The following is a 17,889-nucleotide window of genomic DNA, read 5'->3' on the forward strand; positions in this document are numbered from 1 at the left end:
GCCACCGTACATACACACTCTTAGTTTTCTCTGAATTTAAAGGCGATCTCATGCAACGTTCGCATTTCAGATACACATCTGTGCACTTTTCGAGGTGGATCTTCAGATTTAAGATAAGTTTGGGTGTCAAAAAGACCCCCTGTCCACCGTGGCACACGTTAAAGGGGCTTTAATACAGGTTACACTAGCAACACCTCAATCAGGAGCTGCGCATTAGATATAATAACACTTGATTTTGTATAAATTAGCAAAGGCTAGACTAAAATTACAGTGATATAAAGAAAAACATTTGACATTGTGCTTTTTTTGTTTCTTTGTTTTGAATAGGAAAGAGCCTGTGAAATAACAGTGTAGAGGACACGCCGTAGTCACAGTACTTGGCACTCAGAAACCACCTCTCTACACACACACACACACACACACAGCAGGTAAACACACATGCAGGCTCTCCGTTTGGCATTTCAGTCAAAGGCCTTGCTGTTTAACTCAGGAGAGGAAAATAACTCCAAACCTACCGTGAAACATGCCAGTGTCAGTAAGGCCATTCAGAACGTGTGAAGAAATCATTAGCAGGGAGCTGATCCCAGGAAAGAATGTGGGAAGATGTTCTCATTGAATAAAAAGGTCATTTAAATCTAACTCTGACTACATTTAAAGGTGATGTGTGTGTCATTTTTTTTATATTCAAGGAATAGTTCAGGCAAAAATGAACATTTGCTGAAAAATTACACATCCTCAGGTCATCCAAGATGTAGAGGAGTTTGTTTCTTCATCAGATTTGGAGAAATGTAACATATTTGCTCAGCAACGGATGCTCTGCAGTGAATGGGTGCCGTCAGAATGAGAGTCCAAACAGCTGATAAAACATCACAATAATCCACACCACTCCAGTCCATCAGTTAACATCTGGAGAAAACAAAAGATGAAACAGGAGAGAAATCTGCACAGAGCAAGCACCGTTTAAACATCTCTAAACAAATATGTGTCTGGATTTTGATGTGAGAGACAACAGCAGATGCACTTTTTCACTGGAGGAAGTGTTATTATAGATTATGGACTCTATGTATTTGAGTTAAAAACATCTTAATGCTGGATGTGTTTCATCTTTTGTCTTCTCCAGATGTTCACTGATGGACTGGAGTGCTGTGTATTATTGTGATGTTTTTTTTATGCTGTTTGTGTTTTATTTTTTGTGTTATCCATTCACTTCAGAGCATCCATTGATGAGACACTGATGCAATGCTACATTTCTACAAACATGATGGAGAAACAAACCCATCCTGATCTTAACCTGAGAGTGAGTGAATTATAGGCAAGTGTTCAGTTTTGGATTTTTTAATGTGTAGAGTCACTTCTAAGTGAGCCATTTGTAGTTTGATTTCCCTACACAGAGCAACAAGCTTTGTGATAAAGAGGAAAATGGTGTGATCTCACAGTTATCGGCACAAACTCCCGTCCCGCTGGATTTTATATGTCAGACGGGGCAGAAAATGCTCCTGTACAGTCGAGAACACAACAACACATCCCAGAAACCATCATGAGGATTACTGTTCAGACTGAACTGATTCAGATTCAAGAGCTCGGGTCTGAAGGGCTCAAAGCTCTACTCATATCACAAATGTTGAGGAGGCCTTTCAGAGGTATCTGGTTCTGTGTATCACAATGTCATTTGGAAACCGGATAAGATTTGATTCACATAAGCTGATTAAAAATATCTCAGATATCAACGTACCGGAAAATGGGGAGAGATGGGAAATCACTCACATGAAAATGCATTACAGATGCACTACACGTCAAAGGTTTGGACACATCTGCTCGTTCTTTATTACGACTATTATTTCTTACGCTCACCAAGAAGGCTTTTATTTGATCAAAAATACAGTAAAATATTGTGAAATATTATTAGAACTGAAAACAACTGATTCTATTTGAAACTATTTTAAAATGCAATTTATTCCTGTGATGCAAAGCTGAATTTTCAGCAGCGATGACTCCTTATTGGATAAAAAGGAGAAATTCAATAAAATAAGAATTTAAATCTAAATACAGATCAAAGTCAAAAGTTCGGATGCATTGTTTTTTTTATTACGACTAATATTCAAAAACAGACAATAGTCATGAAAGCTAGGAAATAAAACAAACGGGAGAGATTAAAACATGCAACACAAATTAAATCTCTTACATTTGAGCTTCTTCTTTCTCGTTTTGGGCATTAATCAAGTTTTAAAATAATTTAATCAAATTCCAGTTTAGTAAACAAATTCATACAATTAGTCAACAACTAATTTCAATCATTCAAAACATGGAGAGAATGACTTTTCTATTAAATCTACAAATGAATAAATATTTGCGATAGCAGGAAAATGGATTGTGTTTATGACTTCATGACCACTGTATGATTCGACATATATTTCCATCAATATAATTAATGCATGGATGCATAAGTAACGATTGTTATATTGAGTTCTTTTGTTTCTGTCCTCAGTTTAAAGTAAAAAAAAAATCATGTAAATTATTAATGCATAAACTTATTTTTTTGAAGATTCGCTCAAGTGTGTCCAAACATCTGACCAGTAATGCATATCAGATAAGTTCATAAAAACATCTAAATATATTAGAAAACGTCAGGGTTTCACATTCTCTGTGACACAAGAAATTATCAAAACCAAACGAAAACACAAATCTCTCATCCCATAAGCAGTGAGAAAGGCTGTTCTCTAATTACGAAGTAATAGCAAACCTATTTAACGAGACATGAGACGGTCTGACCGGGTTGCCAGTTAATTGACTCCCCCCCAAAACCCCCCAGAGGCGTCCAGGAGGGATGGGACCGTCAACAGATGCGGCGGCTGCCACTCAAACACAGCTCAGCGGCGGCAGCCAGAGACGCGGAAACCTCGCGGCAGAACCTGCAGCCCGGCCCGGCCTCAGAGGATGGTGCAGAAGAACTTCTTCTCCCGGAAGGGGTTTTCTGAGGCCGGGACAGGCACGATGAGCGGGTCCTCTCGTATATGAGCATCACAGTACGCCATCAGGTCCGCCGCGGCCTTGGACACCTGAGGACAGAGTTAAGGGTTTACATCAGGCTTAGATTTGGAAAGAAGTCTCTTCTGCTCGCCAAGGTTGCATTTATTTAATCAAAATACAGTAAAAATACCTAAATATTTTTTACAATTTAAAATCACTGTTTTCTATGTGAATATGTGTTCAAATAGAATTTATTCCTGTGATCAAAGCTGTTTTTTTTTTTCAGTGTCTTCAGTGTCACATGATCTTCAGAAATCATTCTAATATGCTGATTTGCAGCTCAAGAGACATTTATGATTATTATCAGTGTTTAAAACAGTTGTGCTGCACAATATATTGTGGACATATTAATACAAAGTTCAAAAGAACAACATTTATTTGAAATAGAAATCTTTTGCAACATTATAAATGTCTTTACTCTCACTGTTACTTTCTTAAATGTGTCCTTGCTGAATAAAAGTAAAAAGAAAAAGTATACGTCCCAAACTTTTGAATGGTGGTATATCAAGGTTTCCAAAAATGTATTTAATATTTTATTTTACAATAAAGATTTCGGAAGAATTGTGTGACAATGGAAGTCTGGAGTAAAAATGCTGAATGACATAAAAATGTCATAAATTAAATTTTTTACATATATTCAATTTTTTTTCCCAACATTTTTATTAAAATAAATGCAGCCCTGGTGAGCGGAGTAAACATTATTATTATTATTATTATTATAAAAACAATATTTTCCTATGACTTTTTCTCCCTCCCATCCCAGTACAATGCTTTGTAGTTCATCAAACACCCCAGAAACTCATCTGTGCCTAGCTCTATAACGGACCATCTCTATTCTAATAAGTGATGAGTGACCAGTATCTGCTCTCCTCTCCTCTGAGAAAACAGCACTGGCTCATGTTTTCACAGCATTAGCTGACTGTTGTACAGAAATATTTACTCTATGCAAAGACAAAAAAAGAGAAGTTGTTTGAAAGAGGATGATTTTAGTCTGCAAATGTCATGCTGAATAAACATGCCGAAGCATGACATTTATCACAGTCCATTACGTTCACTGCCTGCTATTTCTAGGCCCCTTTGTAGAATTTTGGCCTAAAACAGACAGAGAGAAGCACACAAACATTGTTTCATACAAATAATGCATACAGCTCAAACTAAAAGTCTGAATTACATTTTTTACGAAGGAGAAAAAGTGAAGTAAATTAAGTGTTGTGGACCATTTCAAGCTTTTAGGAAAACTGATAATTGTTTTGAATCCTAAATGCGGCGTATATATTGATATCTTTGTGCTTCTGGTTCACTGTGTTAATATTCTACATGCATATGTTGTGCAACCAGATTACGATTCACTTTTTCGATTTTCACAGTGTTTTATTTCCTATAATGGAATATCAGCCTCATCCGGCGCTCGTTTTGTTTTCGATGTGAGAAACGTCTGCATTTAAACGATTCAGTGCATCAAACGAATCAAACTGAATCACGAATCATTTCAAAACACACGTTTGACCGAATCAAAAACATGAATCTGATTCTGAACAACTGATAGAAAACACACACATTTTTGCTGAAATATTATCCGTAGGTCAGCATACGATCATTTATCAGTAATACAAAAATGATATAATGTTTGATATTACTTGTAATAATATTCTCAATACAGAATGTTGAAGGTCAGTTCAGCTGGAGCTATAACTTGAATGAATAATTGAGTGCTGCAGTCAGTGGTATATGTTTAGTGAATAACTGTTATTGTGTTGTTCCTCGGAGGAGCACATGGTCCAGTAAAGAGTTTGATTCATCTGAGAGCTGATGATGAGAGAGACGCAGCTGTTGGATGTGAATCAGGAGCTCGAGCGGTGTGTGTGTCGCTCACAGCCAGATGGTACAGCCAGATGGTTCACGATGAGAAAAATAACTATGATTAAAATATCTTACGCTTATGAGTATATTGAATTATTTTGCTTTTGGGACATGCACCATAATAATTCCTTTAAATACATTGGAATACCTTATATATATATATATAATTATATATATATTATTATATATATATATATATATATATAATTATTAAAAATGTATGTTTACACTCTATGGCTTTATTGTTCATAGCTAAAAAGTTTGTTTACATAATATAGCTGTTTGTAGAATTTCCATGGTTAAGACCACTACATGTAAATATATTTTTAACCACGCTGTAAACAAAAATATATACCTATATAAGTTGCAATTAAGGCGTATACTGAATGATAAAACTTTTAATTTTGGATGTGTTTTCGTTGAATCATAGCCCAATATATATATATATATAAAAAAAGTCAGGCAAGGTTGGCGGTTCGATCCCCGGGAACCAATGATATGAACATTGTATTGGATAAACGCGTCTACTAAATGCAAAAAACAAAAAAAAAAAAAAAAAAAAAAACCATTATACTCCTATGTATATTTGATTTTAATAATTTATATATCATTTAAAAAGTTATCAATATCGAGATCGACGACACGAGGAGAGAGTGAGAGTGAGAGAGAGGAGGCTTTAAAAGTGTTCATGAGTCAATCGTATTGAAAACATAAAAGCTACGCAATCTCTTCAAGTGGGGACCCATTATACTACTTGTAATTTGCGGGGCGGGCTTTCAAAGTGTCGGTATATGGAAAACCAAAAAGCTACGCTCTCTTTCTCGGGAAGGGGGGATTGAAAACAAAAAGCTACGCTCTCTTCTGGAGGCGGGGCGGGAATATGCAGCAAAAATGACATTTTCCAGATGTTATAATAAATTATATATAAACTTCACAGACACATTCTGGGGACACACAAGACTAATATTACATCTTGTAAAAAGGGGCATAAATAGGTGCCCTTTAATGTTTTTGTGTTATAATAAATTATATTTAAGGTTGAATTTATTTTGTCAAAAATACAGTAAAAACAGTAATATTTTTATTTTTTAAATTTTTTTTATTTTTTTCTATTTGTATATAAAAATTTTTTTTAAAAAATATTTTATATTTTATGAATATTTTATTATTTTGTTTTTGTTAATTATTATTAGAGCTCAATTATTATTATTATTATTTTTTTTTTTAATCAATGTTGAACAGATTTTGCTGTTTAATATTTTTGTGAATAAAAACAGATACATTTTTACAGGATTCTTTGATAAATAGAAAGTAAAAAATAAAATAAAATAACATTTGTTTGAAATAGAAATCTTTTGTAACAAAAATGTCAACATACATTACTGTAACACATTTGGTCAATAGGTGATTAAAAGTAGTCCTTTTTTTTTTTTTTTTTTTTTTTTTTCCGTAAAAACCTTTTAATGGTAGGGTCTCATAATTTCCACAAAAACAATATTGGGCAGAACAACTGTTTTCAACATTGATAATAATTGCCTGGTCTTATTGTGAATGATTCATCAACGCAAGTTATTTAAAATAAAATAAAATAAAATAAAATAAAATATAGGCATTTAGAAAATATATTAATGATTATAGACATTTAGTGAAAAAAAAACATTTAAAACATATTTCATATATATCATACACAACTGTTTTCAACATTAATAAAAATCAGAAATGTTTCTTGAGCATCAAATCAGCATATTAGAATGATTTCTGAAGATCAGACACTGAAGACTGGAGTAATGATGCTGAAAATACAGCTGCACATCACAGGAATAACACAGCTAAGACTGTAATAATGTTTCACAAACTTACTGTTTTTACTGTATTTTTAGTCAAGTAAATGCAACCTTGGTGAGAAGCATAGACTTCCTTCAAAAACATAAAAATCATAATTATTTCAAACTTAAAAAGTGTCATTTGTTAAGTCTTCTAGATTTACAGGAGCAGAAGTGTCCCGTCGAGCCCTAATGCAGTATTACAGTGTTCACACACAGAGGAGGATCCATGAGCTCCGGCCGGCCGCTGCGAGGCTGTAATTACAGCACACCAGCCGCTGATGAACGAGCCTCACTAATTAACACATATCACATGTGATGGAGGAATAATGAACACACTCGCTCTCGTCCACACAGAAACAGCTCAATATGATTTAGAGAACTCAATATCACTGAGAGTTCATACCCTTCATACACTTCCCACAATCCTGTTTAATCCTATGTGATAAAACACATGTTATTAACAGGTGGGACATAAACGAGCTTCAGGACGAGACGCCGCGAGACACGAGCAGCGGTCAGATGATGAGACGCTTTCTACTGATTACTGTGGGAATCTGTGTGTTAACTTATGACAATTCACAATCCTGACACTTATTTACAACTTCCAATCACATGACTCAAAATGAACTCTGTTTATGTTTTTAAAACACAATGCCTGGTCTTATTGTGAATGATTTATCAATGCAAGTAAATAAAATGAAATAAAATAAAATAAAATATTAAAAATAACTAAATAAAATAAAATAAAATAAAATATAAAATAATAAAATAAAAATAATAAAATAAAATATTTTATTAAGTATTTTATGTTTATATACTATATTTTTATTTTCATGTAGTTTAACGATGTACTACAATATTATTTAGGTATTAAAAAAATTATTAATCATTATAGACATTTAGTGAAAATAAAAAAAACATTTGAAACATATACTGTATCATATACATCATGCACACATGTGTGTGTAGCAATGTTACTTTAGTATCACTAAAATAATGTTTTAATCAATATTTTGAATTAATTGTAATTTTTGCTTCATTTTAAACTTTTAATTTTAAAAAGTTTTTTCAGTTTCATATTTTTAAATGTCTATATAATTTTAGATTTTATATAATTTTTAGTTATTGTAGTACATCAAGTTACTACATGAAAATAAAAATGGTTGAAAAAATAAAATGTTTTATATAAACATTTAAAACACTTAATAAAATATTGCATAAATAAGTAAATATTTTATTTCAGTTAATGTTCAAATAACAAAAATGATTTTTGAAGGTTTTAGTTAACTATTAAAATGTTAACTAATATACATACACAAAAACACATGCATGTAAGAAATTATATATGTTAAATATATCAGGTTGTAAATGTAATTTCTAGTTGATTTTAATATTAAACGCAGCAACAGAGACTCCATTAGGAATTTTGCACGGATTATAAAATGTTTTATTGTGTTGATTCAAACACAGACTTGAAGATTTGCAATTGCGAATCAATAAAGAATCAGTCTACCTATCGATTCCTTCCCCAAATATTTCCCAGTGGTTAAAAGCAGAAGTCATATCTGATGTGAGTCAGAAAAGATCTGGCATCTGCAGGAAGACGCTGAAGCAGACAGATGAGAAACCTCTGCAGAATCCATCTTTCTTCACAGCTAAAGGCCACAGCTGAGCCTGTAAACGCTCCTCTAAACGCTCGCTCCGTCTCTCATCCCTCGGGTTTACAGACCACACACAACTACAGCTGATAGCTACATGACGCTTTCTTAAAGCACTCGCTTAGTCTTCCGGGCACATTAGAGCAGATAACACAACAAATCTCCAGATGCTGCGGTCATCACGAGTCATGCACGATGGGATATGATTTGTTGTAAGCAGGCCATTGATTTACAAATCTGCACCCTAAATATGATTGCTTTAGAGGGTTAATGAAGGGACACTAGATGAATTAAAATAGCATGTTAACTTCTGACTCCACCAATCACGTGAGTTTGGAGGCGGGAACAAATGGCCACATGACAGTCAACATGAAACCTGAAGTGTTTTTACTTCCCTAGTCAGACAAACCTCTTTAAGTCTCTGGGGTATATTTGTATCAATAGCCAAAAATACATTGTATGGGTCAAAATTATAGATTCTTATTTTATGCCAAAAATCATTAGAATATTAAGTAAAGATCATGTTCCATGAAGATATTTAGTAAATTTCCTACTGTAAATATATCAAAACTTAATTTTTGATTAGTAATATGCATTGCTAAGAATTCATTTGGACAGTTTTAAAGATGATTTTCTCTATATTTAGATTTTTTTGCACCCTCAGATTCCAGATTTTCAAATAGTTGTATCTCAGACAAATATTATCCTCCTAACAAACCATACATCAATGGAAAGCCTATTTATTTTTATCGAAAAATGTATCTTTATGTTTTTTTTTGTTTTTTATTGTTGAATATTTTTTATCCTTTATTTTTGGTTTTGTGATTTAGGGTGGAATGTATTGCTTGTTGTTTTAATTTTTTTATTGTTTTTTTTTTATTTGTTTTTGTTTTTTTCTTTGTATTATTTTTTTTATTTTTTTATTTTTTTTTTTGTTTAGTGGGATTTTCATTGTAGAATGATTTTTATTGCAATTTAAAATAATCATAACAATAATACTTCAATGAATTGCATACAATACTTTTACGATATTATCTTCACAAACAATAAAATAAATAAATAGCAATTGTGCACTGATTACTAATTCACAATTTTTTGTACTGCATTTGAGTTTATTGCAATACAAGCTTAAAATAAATAACAATTGTGCACTGAATAATCATTCACAATTATTTGTGTTTATTGCAATACCAGCTTTGAGTTTAAAACACACAGACCTTTATCCGGTCCATACACGCCTCCATCTTCAGCTGCTCCACAGATTTCCGGGCCTGAGAGATGCTGGCGGTGCTGTTATTAGCCATTCCGTCCTTCATGATCGAGTCCTGCACACAGAACACACACCAGCTGAGCTACTGCGAGTCTGTGAGCTGCTTCTGTGTTCTTACAGCACATCAGGCCAAACTTCAACTCCACACAATCACAGCTATATTAGATCTTACACTTTAAAGACTACACTATGGTGTACCAGTGTAGTACCATGGTATTCTTATGAGGACCTTGGTGTATCAAGTAAATAACATTGCATGTGAAGACTGTAATTATTCAATACCATGGTAGGCTATATATATAATTTTTACTAAACAAAACTTAATAGACAATTAGCCAAAAAGAATGAGTTTTTATAGTTCTTCATGCAAACGTATAGATGCTCAAGAGGTCAAAATTTAATAATGTAAAAGGTCAAATAAAAAAAAAAAAAAAATCAGCACTTTACCATGGTATTACCACAGTACTTTACTGTAACCATGTGACAGGATTTATGACTGATATACTGTACACACACACCAATAAATGTTTGTGTTCAGTAAGAGTTTTTTATTCAAAAATAATAATAATAATGCATTATTTAGAATGCATCAAAAGTGACAGTAAAGATGTCTATTTCAAGTAAATGCTGTTCTATTCAAAGAATGATTTAATCACAGTTCCCACAAAAATATTGTGCAGCACAACTGTTTTCAACATTGATAATAATCAGAAATGTTTCTTGATTAGCAAATCATCATATTAGAATGATTTCTGAAGATCATGTGACACTGAAGACTGGAGTAATGATGCTGAAAATACAGCTGTGCATCACAGAAATAAATTACATTTTAACAGATATTATAGCAAAAGTCTGTTATTTTAAATCATAAAAACATTTAGCAATTTTTACAGCATTTTCGATCAAATAAATGTAGCCTTGAAGAGACAAAAACAATACACACTCTCACTTACAGCGGTGTATGGATGTGTATTATCGATGATTTTATTAATTTCCGTGAATTTTCCAGAACTGTAAATCCTGTACAGTGTGTTTTGCACCAAACAATCACATTTCTCAAGACTATGCCAATGTTGTGATGTAACAGCTCCAATAAAACCTTTCAAAACGGTCAGACGAGCAGCTCAGGGTCATTTTTAAATGATTTTTACACATAAATCCTCTACAGAGCAACATCATCAGAACACGAGGGTTATAAAGGCGTTTCTGAAGCTCAAAGCATCGTGCTCATGTAGCCTACATACAGTCAAGAGCCACAGCGAGGCTGAATACAGGCCAGGAGCGCTGGAGCAACACGCTTCACAATTCAGCATCACAGAAATAAACCAGATTCACCCCAAAGCTGTTTTAGCTTTCATAATGCTTATTATCTGTAAGCGACATGAAACCTAGAATCAGGAGAAACACGCGAGGGTCGTGATGATTGTTCCTCCACCCGTTCAGTCAAGGCCATCTGAACGCTTCGCACATCACAGATCGTTTCGATTTCAAGGTGGATTCAAACGCACTTCCAGCATCACTACTCCCTAAAATCACCACCATCACCCCGCATCCCTTCAGACTGAGCGCGTTTAAACCCGTCACACATACAGCCGCGTTCGCGCCGGAATTGTAACAAACGCGCAGCGAATGATACAAAAACGTTCTAATGTAACAGAACAGGGAACGCGGTTTAAGGTAATTAGCACAGAGAACGCGTGCGAACACCCACCTGAAGTGTGTCACTGCTCAGAATGTGGCTCGACTCCACCCGAACGCGACGAGGAGAGACCCGCAGCACCTCAAACGCGGTTCATCCGCCAAGCGTCGAATATTTCCGCGCTTTCCTGCTCCGGCGCTGGACGAGATGCGAGGGGAACCTCGACGTGACGCACGAACGCAGGTGTCGCTGCGCCTTTAAGAAGCCCGCCGGACGCGGAGGGCGCGCGTTAATATCGGCGGAGGATCGTTAGGGCTCGGGTTTTTTTTTTTTTTTTTGCAGGGCGCACCGGAGGCACGTGAGGTTTCCCTGCTTACCGTGACATCACCGGGTCTCCCAGTCACCGAGATGACGTCACGGCCTCCGAGACGCTCGCGCTGTGACGTAACACGGTATTATAGCAAGTTTTATTAATAAGCAAAGACACAATACAGCTGGGAACTTGAATAAAATAGAATAGAATACTAGTTCAGAATATAAGCAGTTACCATGGAACAGAATAATACATAATAAAGCACAATAGAAAAGAACTGAGCAATATAGACTCAAATTCATTGTTAAAGGAAACATATGACATCCATGGAACACTTACATTGCAAAAAAAGTTCATCTAAATAAAGTTAATCTACAGATCTTTTTTTCTCTTCCACTTTACAGTATATTGTGAAAAAGGTTCTTTATTATTATTATTGTTGTTGTTTTTTAAACTAAGAAAACTGGTTCTTTTCAGAACTGAAAGATTCTTTGGGGAACCAGAAACGGTTCTTCTGTGATATTGTTATGAAATTCCTCTTTTGGGCCCTTTTTAAAAGTGCAGAACTGAAAAAAAAATATAGATTATATATAAAATGAAGGCTCTTTATTGGCATGTGGTTCCATGAATCAGGGGTTCTGCAGGTTTTATGAAGGTAAATGTAACACTTCTTAAGATCTAGTGAAGAAAATTTATGGAATAAGGTTAAGGCAACACTTGTGTCATGTTCTCTAAACATAAATGAGTTCTATAAGCAACACTTCAAAATATGACTTCGTACAGATCTCTTCATCAGAAATTCATCAAAATGAAGTGTATATAATTAAAAGAACAAATATCTGCCAGTGGGTTTAGAAAAAAACAAAGACATTATACTTCTTTGGCAGATTTTTGTACTTGTTTTAAGCATAAACTCAATTTTTACCATAATACTTCATGTTCATATTGCATCTCAAATAAAATTGATTAAATAACCTTTCCATTCCATTCTTAACTCCGTAAAGTGTTCTTCATATTAAGAAAAATGGGTGACTACAAGATTCTTCTATGAAATCCCTGCAGAAAAAAAAAAAAAAAAAAAAAAAAAAAACACTGTACAGAATAAATAAGTGCAACAAACTGAATCAAAATTTCTTGAATATTTATATTATATATAGGTGACATTTTATTACATTTCATAAATACAAAAAAACGAAATGAATGTCCCAGCCAGGCCTTGGTGAACATATCAATCTTAAATTACACAAACCACTGTTAATTCAACAGAACAACAACAATAAGCCTTTTCGTGATAGTTATGTCAAACAAATCCACACGCCTCGCTTCACAAACTCAGCCAACATGACAATACCGTGCACGAGAAACAATAGAGAAATGTGACACATGCATGGAAAATAGATTCAAAAACAAAAAGCGAACACATAACAGGGCTGTGTAAACACCAGATGATTCTCCCTAACTAGTCAACTCTTTCTGGATTTACTTAATTTGAGGGTTGAAATGATACAAATGATAATAATGAAAGACAAAGTAGTCATGGGGGAAAAGGTGAAAGCATTCCCTTTCTAGTAAACACTAAAATGTAAGCGGAGATAATTAAATCAGGTGTAATGTAAGACTCATGCTTACAGCAAATACAGAACAGGAAACAAAGACAAACAACATTCTGGAACATGTTTAGATGGTGGAGTCAAATTCAGTGATTCTTCCTCCACATTTAAGACTTCAAGAGCATCTGAAACATTTGTACTCACAACAAATTGTATTTTTTAGGGATATAGTGTCACCATTGTACAATAAACAGGTTGTTTTTATTGTTACCATTATTAATTTGTCTTTTATTTGTAAGAGGGGCCTAGAGGTAGATCTGACTAAACCTTATATTGTATCGCCAGTGTTAAATAATGATCATAACATGCAACATATAAAACTGGAACAGAAAATAAGAAAGCAGAACATGTTTTTAATGAACTATTACAAACTGGATGTGGTCAAAGTCAGGTGGAAAAGCACGGGATAAGTATTAGCACAGTCGGCGACGAACACCTTTGACATTCATAAGATCGTCCCGAGTGCATTTTATAATGAAGAACAAGAACCAGACGTTGAGATTGTGGCTTTCATCCTTGTTTGAGAATAATGAGGGATGAGGTTTAAGAAGGCATTGCGTGCACACATTCATTACGCCGCTGCATGTCACTCATGCACCGGTTTTTAATCGTCTGTTTAAAAGCTGCCGCGTGGATCGTGAATGCTGCTTCTGCAGGAGCGCAGACGGACGGTAGTGTTCAGATGACTGCAGTCTGGTTTGGCTTCGAAAGCGGGATTTCTATTCTCAGGATGGCGATGGGTGGGCGAGACGAGGGACAAAAAGAAGTAAAGGCCTTCAAACGTTCGGTCTGGGCAGACCAGATTGTAGCAGCTTTCATAATCAAACAACACAAATACTACATGAATCAGTCAAAACAGACGAGGAGAAATGATGCGGGAAAGGCCTGCGTTCGCTCTGCCTCACGAGCCCCTGCTGTTTATGGTATAAGTGCCGTCTGTTCCTATGGCGATGATCGTGGGCGGGGCTTAGTGCATGCTGGCTCCTCCTCTTCCTGGGTCGGCGGGGTCGCTCTCAGCGTCCGTCTGGTGTGGGTAACGGGTGGCGTGACGCGGGTCAGCCTGCAGCGTAGCTGCTGAGGAACGAGTAAAACATGGGCAGCTTAAAGCGCTGCTGGTCTCGACGGCACCACGCGATCACCGTACCCTCGCTGTTAGCCGTGTAGAGGTGATGACCGTCACATGAGAACGTGAGGCTGAGAGAGAATCCAGGAGGAAACATCATTAACCACGAGACACTTACACTACCGGGCATTCAGATTTAAGTCTCTTCTGCTCACCAAGACTGCATTTATTTGATCAAAAACACAGTAAAAATGTGTAATATTATTACAATTTAAAATAGCTGTTTTCTATTTGAATATCTGTTAAACTGTCATTTATTTCTGTGATCAAAGCTGAATTTTACTCCAGTCTTCAGTGTCACATGATCTTCAGAAATCATTCTAATATTCTGATTTGCCGCTCAAGAAATATTTCTGATTATTATCGATGTTGAAAACAGTTGTGCTGCACAATATTTATGTGGAAACTGAGATACATTTTATTTTTCAGGACTCTTTGATCAATTGAACGTTCAAAAGAACAGGATTTATAACATCAGAAATGTCTTTACTGTCACTTTTAAACAATTTAATGCATCCTTGATGAATGTATTAATTGAAGTATTTTGTATTTTTTTTTTACCCCAAACTTTTGAATGGTTGTGTATCACAGTTTTTATAAATATATTTTATTTTCCATAAAAATATGAAGATTTCTGAAGGATCATGTGAGTAATGATGATGAAAATTCAACTGCAAACACATTTGAACATACATTACAGTAAAAGTCGGTTATATTAAACTGTAACAATATTTCACAATTTTTACTGTATTTGTGTTTAAAGAAATGCTACATTGGTGAGCAGAAGAGACTTCTTTCAAAAACAGTAAAAACTCGTTTGACTGGTAGTATATGGGTGCATGTCTCTTTTCTAATGCAGATATCATAATGCAGAATAAATCTGTGTGACGTCATATAAGAGGTAAAAGTGTGTACCTTATGATAGGCCTGTTGGATTTTGGGAAGGTGATCTCTCTGACTGGCTTCAGGTCCCATGTGCTCCACAACCTGAAATATGATGATAGAGAATAATGAGAATAAGGTAGGAAACCACTGATGAGAATCTTCTTAATATATATATATATATATATATAGAGAGAGAGAGAGAGAGAGAGAGAGAGAGAGAGTTTAAAAAAAAAATCTCTCTCTACTCTCTCGTTTTTTTTTTTTTTTTTTTTTGTGTGGCCATTCTACATGCATTTAATTTTTACACAAATTGTTGTGCATTTGTGCAGTTGTTATGCATTTTCAGTAATAAATTATATTTTTTGTTTTGTTTGTTAAGTTACTAAAAAATAATCAAATATTGTTTCTTCAAATTAGAGCATAAGTTCATCAGTAAAACAATATTTTTTCCTACACAGTGTAGAGTTTGTGGTTCGATGTTTTACCTGACCACACCGTTCTCCAGTCCGCCAGCGATCACGTTGACCGACACTCCCTCCGGCTGATTGGAGAACGCCAGCGAACAGATGATCTCTCGACAGTGAACGTGACCAATCAGATCTCCGTTGATCGTCCACAGCCTCAGATCACTTCCTCCACCCACTGCACACACCAACAGAACAGGAAATGATTACATTTATTCCATACAAACAGTTGCAATATTTTCACCAACTTTTTTTTAAAATTATTTATTGTAATTGAAAATAAATAAGGATCAAACAACCATTTCTAGATGGAAACACAAGTCACCTGAATCACACACTGTGGCGATATCTCCGGTGGTCTCACTGGCTGACACTGCGTTCACGGGACTCTTGTGACCTGTGAGACTCTGTACGTAACACAACCTAACACACAAACAACACAATCTTCACTTTCTCAAGAAAATACTGTATTAAAGTGATTTACTACTACTATGATGTAAAAGTACTTCAAGTACACTGAAAAGAGTGGTGTAGCATTTCCTTTGAAGCAACTTTCAATCATAAATCACTGGTAAGTTTCATAAATAAATAATATTTATAGTTTATGTTATAAGTAGATTCACTCTAATAATATTTAAGAATACATTAAAATATATACTTTTATATAGAATTATAACTTTGTATATTAACAAAAATGTGTATTTGAGTGGCATGATGTTTTGTGGGGTAGTGTTTTTTTAATTTTATTTTATTTGTTTTTATTTATATTGTAATTCCTTAAACTATTTTCTGAAAGTGTAAATTTGATTATTAGAGCACACTTTAGAAGAAAATACTATTTCTGTTTTCCTACTTATAAATGTCAGGTTTAATTCAATGGGTTACTTGACTTTGACTAGCAAAAATAGTTTCTGCACCAATTTTTTTTCACTATACTTTTATTTATTTTAAATTTGTTAACTTTAATGTCTTTTCTGTATCTATATTCCCTTTATATATCTTAATATGCCTCCTAATCTAGTTGTCTAATTAACCTGGCATTGTTTATTACAAATATTGTTGGATAAACTGCCTTTGTTCCTCTTTTGTTAGCTGCTTTGAATAAAAGTATCTGGTAAAGGCTGACATGTAAGATCTGAAATGAGTGCAGTGATGAAGCACAGACCTGTTGAGGTCCCACAGGATGCAGGTCCCGTCTCGACTGACACTGATGAGGATGCTGTAGGGTTTACAGACGAACAGACCCGTGACCTCCGCAGTGTGGCCGTACAGGTGAACCTGCGTCTCCACCTCCATCTCTGTCGGCTGAGGAGTAACAGACTTTACCATCATCACACGTCTCAATGGAGAACGACTCTAATAACACAGATCTAAAGGGTAAGGGTTTTGCTAATGGCCTCATTAGAGAACCGATAATGGCCTCAATAAGCAGAAGTGAGCTGAAAGACCGCTTTAACAGATGATTCTGATCCGCTTTTATGGTCCAGAGTAAACAAACCAGCACATGACAGAATGGAGAGCGCAGCTGATCTTATTTCATTTCTCACTTTCATTTACTTTAACTTGATGTACACAAATAACTAAAACTATATATATATATATTATATATTATATACAATATCAATAATTCTGATACTATTGGTATTGATTGCACTTGATATTAAATAATATATTTATATAAAATTATAATTTTGTGCATTATAGTAATACACTATATTATAGTAATGATCGCTCCACAGAACACCTTATTTAATTTTTTGCTAGTTGCCAAGGCAACATTTCTCATTTTCATTTAGTTTAACTTAAAAATTAACAAAAACTAAATAGACATATTTAAAAAAAATATATATTTATAATAATAAAAATCACTAAAAAGGCAACAAAATTACCAAAATTAAATTCAAAGTATTAATAAAACTCAAAATAAAAAGAATAAATAAAACTCTTGACACTAATTGTAATACGTTTGATTGCATTTTAAATTGAATCATATTACAAAATATATTCAAATTATATAATGCTTTATCAAAAAATTATAATTCTGTGCATCACTATAAGGAAAAATAATGCTAATTAAAAAAAGCCTTCATTTTCTTTTTGCAAAATTTTATTTCATAGTTTTGATTATTTGATTATTTTAATTTTTTCTACACCTCTTTAAGTCTACTGTATGCAGAATGTAAGAGTTCAATCACTCAAGAATGAACATTTTCA

General features: G+C 34.3%; 2 protein-coding genes across 2 annotated transcripts in view; both read right to left on the minus strand.

Moving 5' to 3' along the window:
- Nucleotides 1-1,207: 1,207 nt before the first annotated feature.
- On the minus strand, nucleotides 1,208-11,422 carry LOC109112147 (guanine nucleotide-binding protein G(I)/G(S)/G(O) subunit gamma-4). The gene is made up of 3 exons (XM_042737588.1): nucleotides 11,353-11,422; nucleotides 9,589-9,696; nucleotides 1,208-3,056 (listed from the first exon to the last, which is right to left on the minus strand). Exons 2-3 carry the CDS (start codon nucleotides 9,685-9,687, stop codon nucleotides 2,928-2,930), a joined length of 228 nt encoding a protein of 75 aa, XP_042593522.1. The 5' UTR covers nucleotides 9,688-9,696; nucleotides 11,353-11,422; the 3' UTR covers nucleotides 1,208-2,927.
- Nucleotides 11,423-12,719: 1,297 nt separating this feature from the next.
- The window catches only part of lyst (lysosomal trafficking regulator), an 81,487-nt gene continuing 76,317 nt past the window's right edge, over nucleotides 12,720-17,889 (minus strand). Inside the window, exons 50-54 of the mRNA XM_042737589.1 lie at nucleotides 16,841-16,980; nucleotides 16,001-16,098; nucleotides 15,697-15,853; nucleotides 15,242-15,313; nucleotides 12,720-14,397 (exon numbers count right to left, since the gene is read on the minus strand). Of these exons, the coding sequence (XP_042593523.1) occupies nucleotides 14,259-14,397; nucleotides 15,242-15,313; nucleotides 15,697-15,853; nucleotides 16,001-16,098; nucleotides 16,841-16,980 (606 nt within the window). The 3' untranslated portion in view covers nucleotides 12,720-14,258. The remainder of the gene's footprint in view (nucleotides 14,398-15,241; nucleotides 15,314-15,696; nucleotides 15,854-16,000; nucleotides 16,099-16,840; nucleotides 16,981-17,889) is intronic.

The sequence above is a fragment of the Cyprinus carpio genome, chromosome B13 (assembly GCF_018340385.1).
Source record: "Cyprinus carpio isolate SPL01 chromosome B13, ASM1834038v1, whole genome shotgun sequence".
Lineage (NCBI taxonomy): Eukaryota > Metazoa > Chordata > Actinopteri > Cypriniformes > Cyprinidae > Cyprinus > Cyprinus carpio.